The sequence below is a fragment of the Oryzias melastigma genome, linkage group LG3 (genome assembly GCF_002922805.2).
Source record: "Oryzias melastigma strain HK-1 linkage group LG3, ASM292280v2, whole genome shotgun sequence".
NCBI lineage: Eukaryota > Metazoa > Chordata > Actinopteri > Beloniformes > Adrianichthyidae > Oryzias > Oryzias melastigma.
Window position 1 is genome coordinate 5,878,087 of NC_050514.1, and position 6,177 is coordinate 5,884,263.

Consider the following 6,177-nt stretch of genomic DNA (forward strand, 5'->3'; position numbering starts at 1 on the left):
TATTAATTTAGCCTTTGTAGACAACGGTCTCACATTAGATGTTAATGAATCTTATCTGGCTTATTGTGCTAATAAATGTCTCTATAACACTATAAACACGTTAATAATGTTTGTTAATGTGTTAATAAAGCGTGTTAAGAATCTTATTATAAAGTGTTACTTTCAGTTTGATGTCTCAACAAATAGACAAGTATTCATTGAACTGAGCATGCCTGATCTAGCTCTTAGGTTTCTGAAAGGGGAACATGAAGCAAAGTGACTTTATTGACCGGAGTCTCCAATTCCCAACTCCACAACATTCTGATAATGGGTGATCAGGTGGATCAGAGAGGGAGCTGTTAGGTTTCCCAATGGGTATGTGTCAATCAAATAAATCAGCATGTACATTGACACACCTACAATGTTGATATGAACTGAAAACTAGGCTTTAAAGTCCCCCTATGATTTTTTTTATTTAATTTTTAAAAAAATGTTCCAAGCAGTGTTTTAATTATGATTATGACGTTTTAACCAAAATTCCACAATATAAATGTCTTAAAAAGCCATTTTTCATGTTGATACTTTTTCATGTTCATATTTTTCATTTTTCATGAAGCCTCTGTTTCGAAAATACGCTGAATCTGTAGGTTAGGATACCGGTCCATGTTCTGAGGGCTGGGGATCTGTGATTTAATAGTCAAAACATCAAAAAGTGACCCGTGGGGTGGCCGAACCATCCATCCAAATATGAAGAGTCTGGTTGATCATCGTCAAACCTTGGTTTTTACCAAAAAGAGCCACAAAAGAAAATATAGAAAATTGGCCCCTTATAGTTGAATATAAAAGGACATTATAAGGTAAAAAAATACACCAAACAAACAAGTCCAGCATTGAAAAACAATCAAAAGAAAAACTGCAGAAGCAAAAAGGCACATTGAGGTTACTTGTCAAAGTACATTCACACCACCCTTGGCAACGCACGTTCAAGTGACCACGTTCAATGAAAAGAGTAAACACACATAAATGCATGTTTTAAACTTCCATGTTCAACACTCTAGTACTTACACCCATATTTGGGACAGATTTCGGGTGAGGCCATTGACAGTTAAACTAGGTTGAACTTTGATCAATCTAGAATTGGGTAGGAACATAAGGAAGGCTTCCCTGTGAATCTACGGAAGTGTCAACCGTTTGAAAAATTGACCATGAAGAAGAATTTAATAATTGCGATTTGTGCCCAACTGGAATTCTATGACACCAAGTCTTTCATATATCACAATAGAGCTGTGAAAGAAAAAGCCTGGAGCAAGATTTGCAAGGTTTGCACCGCTTTGACATTTCACAGCAAACCTCTTCCAACTGTGGGTGGCGGACAAACACTAGTGAACAGCAGGAAAACAACAAGAAGAACAAACCCCCCTCTGCTTATCCAATGGACTAAACTATGCAGCACAACGCTGCACCTGGCTGCAGTTATTTATAATTTCTCAATGAGCTTCAATCCGGATGTCAAAGGCCTGCCCCTTGGAGTGCGCTGAGCAGGAAGGAAATAGAGCCAGGGGCAGCCTGCAGGATGTCTGAGCCAATGTGAACATTAAAAAAAAAGTACATTTCGGCCATATAAACCTGGAGAGGAGATGAAAGAGATACATCAAAAGAAAAGATAGAGTGATGTAAGCCGTCAAAACGGGAAGATATCACTTACTTCTACAGCAAATTTATATTTAGCTTCAACACTTTTCTCTACATTTGATCCACTTGACACTTTTAAGTGAAATAGCAACTAATTCACACGTTTGAACAGCTGGGCATCTTTTTTACTGAGTTGGTCCCCCTCATTCACTCCACTTCTGTAGGTTTACATTTACTGAATACTGATATAAGCCTTAACTAAGTTTGTTCCTAATCATATCTGTAGAGGGTTTTTTTATAATCCAGAATTGCTGAGACGAAATGTGATTTAAAAACCTACTGCTTGTGCTTCTTAAAAAGGATAATTATTAAAATCCTGGGCTTATTCTGGTGTCACATATCCTCATCATGCCTGCTTGGTCACAACCCCACCACGAGTCGTCTTCCTCACAATCACAGTTTAGCTGCACATTCGCTTGATCCATGACAGTATATCCTCTGAAATCCTCTTCACAGACCATGTCCCCAATTTTTTAAAAAAGTTAAAAAACACTTACAACTTCTTATGTAGGTTTTGTCGCTGTGCTGTAAATAGATCGAGCTTTTTTTATTTTTTTTTTTTAAATGCGTGTGGATTTATTACTGAGATCCAATCACATGGGGCCATTAACATTTTATGAGGGGATGAATTTGAATAGCAGGCGTAAACACACATGCTGCTCCGACCAGCAGTGACCGCCAAAGGCACAGGATTAAATTGCGACTGAACGCTTTTATCATTTTTGGTGTAATCTAAACGGATGTGTAAGCAGCAATGAATCAAAGTTTGACAGCAGTTGGATATAAAAAAATAATAAAAGTAAACAGGTAACCTTGTTTTGAGTAAAACAGGCAGCAGAGCAATAAACCTCTTTCATATGTGACTTTAAAGACCCACTCAGATCAAAACTGTGTTTTAAACATGCTATTGTGGCATTTTTCTCATGATGGAGGACATAGATGAAGAAAATTAGACTTATAAATGTATTTTTAAAATACTTCTTTACTCAAATTGTTGTAAACCAGGGGCAAATGAAAAAAAAGCCATTTGCAAAAGCTTGTAGTTGTGACATAGTGAACACTGGGTGGGCCACAAGCCGTCTGCTCCACTCTGTTGTTATGTAGACAAAATAGATCCATCTACATTTTAAAATTTCCTCGTCTAAGCTGGTATCTGGCTAAAAAAAAAGCTCACTCATGATTGGTGACAGTATTTCCTCCAAAAGACGTGACCCAAACCGACTCGGGCTAATTGCTGTCGAGGGGTGGCAATCATTTACAATATGGCGGCAGACGTACCAGGAAGTGACGGCGAAGACTCTGGCCTGATTTTGTGAGGCCCGGCGGTAATGCTTGTTATGTCCAGTTCATATAAATGGTCTATGGGTGCAACTTACATGTGATTAAAAAAAAAAGAATAGAATCACTATAGAGGGCAGTGTAGGTGTGCGTTTCAGTATTTGCCACTGACAGCAACATAGAAGAAGCACCAGCCTCGGCTGAGTTTTTCCAAAGCGGCACAGAGGATGAAGAATTACATGTGATTTTTTTCTACTCTATTATCTATTTTTTGCAACTTATATTTGAAAAAATACAGTAGTTTTATATATTTTTATGTCACTCAACTTAATTCTTATCATTTTTGAAAATAGTCAGGTTTGAAAAAAGAATAACATCATATTTATAACAGATCCCACCTGCAGAAATATTTCATACTCTCACATTTTACAGCCGGAGTCGTCCTTTTGCTGATATTGAAATGTTTAATCTGCTGTTGGTTTGTGTTTCTACATCTGCAGCTGGTGTTTGTCCTGGACAGCGGCTCACTGATATTAGAGTGCTGCAGAGAAAACTTTTATTACAGTCTTGTTTAATGATCTGTTACTTTACGAGAATGATTTCCCTTTAGAGATGAAATCAATCACAAAACCTCACATTCAAAAACACTTCATGACTAAAAGTAGATATTGTTTTGGTCTTGAATTTCTTTTACTAGGAAAAGATCCATAACAAACACAAGTAAAACAATAAAAAAAGCAAAATTTCTGACCTTATTTTGTTATCATCTTTCCACCATTACTAAAATGACAGTTTCTTACATTTTCACAGAATTCCTCCATAAACACCACAGATGAGTCAGTTTTGGTTCTTTCATTGAAATTTATTCTGGAGTTCAAAATAAAAATATTTTTTAAACAATGACCCATACGTATTTCTGTTTGATAACATGATGGAAGAATTACAAAAATAATTTAATGTATTCTAAAATCAAAATACAGAAGTAAAAATAACTCCATAATCAATTCTTCTTTTCAATAGCATTTTTTTAATTATTATTTCTGTGTCAGGTTAGGTTTGAGGTTTCCTTTTTATCGTGATGATAGAACTGAAACAAATCTGATTCAATGTCAAGTGCTTATAATTGAATTCCTGCTCTTTAATGAGGAGATGAAGTACCAGAACCAGAAAGTTCAAGACAAAATTGATGAAGTTCAAAACTTTCTCACTTAAACTTGCAGAGTGGGTGGCTGCAGTGGAAACAATGCCATGACAAGAAACAAATTGCAATCAACTCCCCTCTGAGACGTGATTATGTTTGTCTTAGAGAGACAACATTGACTTAAACCATGAATTACCTGGTGAGCAGAACGGCGACATCGTGATGCAGCGGGTGTTCTTCTCCTTTCATGTTGAGCTTCTTTTGCCACTTGCAGAAACTGTTCAAGCTGTTGTCGGCGTGGTGAGTAATCTTTAAATCAACCTATTAGAAACACATCACAAAGGCATCAGAAGGAAGAGAACAAACAGTAAACATGTCCATCAGCAACACAAGATTACAAAAAAAAATAAGATTTGAAGATGCAGCGCAACACCCAACCATTTTTATAATTATAATCTGTTGAACCAAAGAAAATCCTGCAAATTACACAGAAACAGTGACTTGTTGAGATGCTGCAATTTGTTTCAGCTCATTATGAGTGTGATCATTGAACAAAATGCACACACGTTTCCGACTTGAAATGAAATTCATAAAAGAACTGACAGTTGCAATTAATCTATTCACATTCCGAAGGTGCATGCAATTAATTTTATCGGCACTAAAAAAAAAAAAAAATAACTGTTTACTCACAAAGTGTTTAATTGACACCAAAAACTCTCATGTGCAAGGCGCAGACTAATTAATACATCCGAGCAAAACCCACTCACAAGCCTTTGGCTCGCGTACTCGGTATTTTGACGGTTTTATTTCAAAAGCATCAAATTCTCATTAAGATTCCAAGGCAAGGAAGTTTTTTTTTTTTTTTTTTTTTCGTTTAATGAGCATATGTAATTTACTATGTTCTTACAAGCCGCTGCAGAAACACAGGACAGATTATCGTGTGAAAAAAAAATGATTGGACTGATTCTGCTGTCACAATGTTGTATCAACAACAAACTGTAAGGATGAGGCGCAACAAGTCAAGAGGATTTGTAGCACCTCATCTTGACTTGACTCTTATCAAGATTTCATTATACATAACTTTTATTTATTTAGTTATTTATTTATGCTTAGGAACGTGGTTTTTTTTACATGTTCTTTTTTCATTATCCTTCATGCTGGAGGAAATAAATAAAGAAACGAAATCTTAAAATTGTGTTTCTGAGTATTTCTTTATTCAATTCACTGCCAGAATCTGTCATTGGAAAAACTATTGCAGTGCTCCCCGCTCCACTTCATTCCAATGCATCCACTTAGAGACGACTAGATCCATGCACGTCTACTAGTGCTGCCACAAACGATTATTTTAATAGTCGACTAATTACTGATCATTTTTTGCGGTAAGTCGACTAATTTGGTCATGCACAAAGTGGATGTAAAGCACACATCTTATCCATCTTTAGCTTTGAACTAACTAAAAATTAGATATACTGTATAGCATTACCTGCGATAATGCTAGTGTGTGAATGCTGTAAGCTTGCCGCTGAAGATGCTAGCGCTGAAAACGCTGAAATTGATAGCTACAAACGCTGACATTGATAACTAAAAACGCTGATGTTGACAGCTAAAAATGCTGAAATTGATAGCTAAAAACGCTGATGTTGACAGCTAAAAATGCTGAAATTGATAGCCAAAAACGCTGAAGTTGATAGCTACAAACGCTGACATTATTAACTAAAAACACTGACGTTGACAGCTAAAAAGGCTGAAGTTGATAGCTACAAACACTGAAGTTGATAGCTACAAACACTGAAGTTGATAGCTAAAAACGCTGAAGTTGATAGCTACAAACACTGAAGTTGATAGCTACAAACGCTGAAGTTGATAGCTACAAACACTGAAGTTGATAGCTAAAAACGCTGAAGTTGATAGCTAATAACACTAACATTGATGGCTACAAACGCTGACATTATTAACTAAAAACACTGACGTTGACAGCTAAAAAGGCTGAAGTTGATAGTGTAACTAACTTCCTGGTTCTTTTATTTTGGAAGGTGTGTGGCCCTTCATTGTTCCTTTAGAGGCAGGGAAGGCGTGGCAAGTTCAGC

At 36.4% G+C, this 6,177-nt stretch overlaps 1 protein-coding gene across 2 annotated transcripts in view; it reads right to left on the reverse strand.

Annotated features, from left to right (window-relative positions):
• LOC112160673 (A disintegrin and metalloproteinase with thrombospondin motifs 7) overlaps positions 1–6,177 on the reverse strand; it is a 177,891-nt gene that overhangs the window by 117,490 nt on the left and 54,224 nt on the right. For both annotated transcript variants that reach the window (XM_024295388.2, XM_024295387.2), the window contains exon 6: positions 4,287–4,411. In XM_024295388.2, the coding sequence (XP_024151156.1) occupies positions 4,287–4,411 (125 nt within the window). The remainder of the gene's footprint in view (positions 1–4,286; positions 4,412–6,177) is intronic.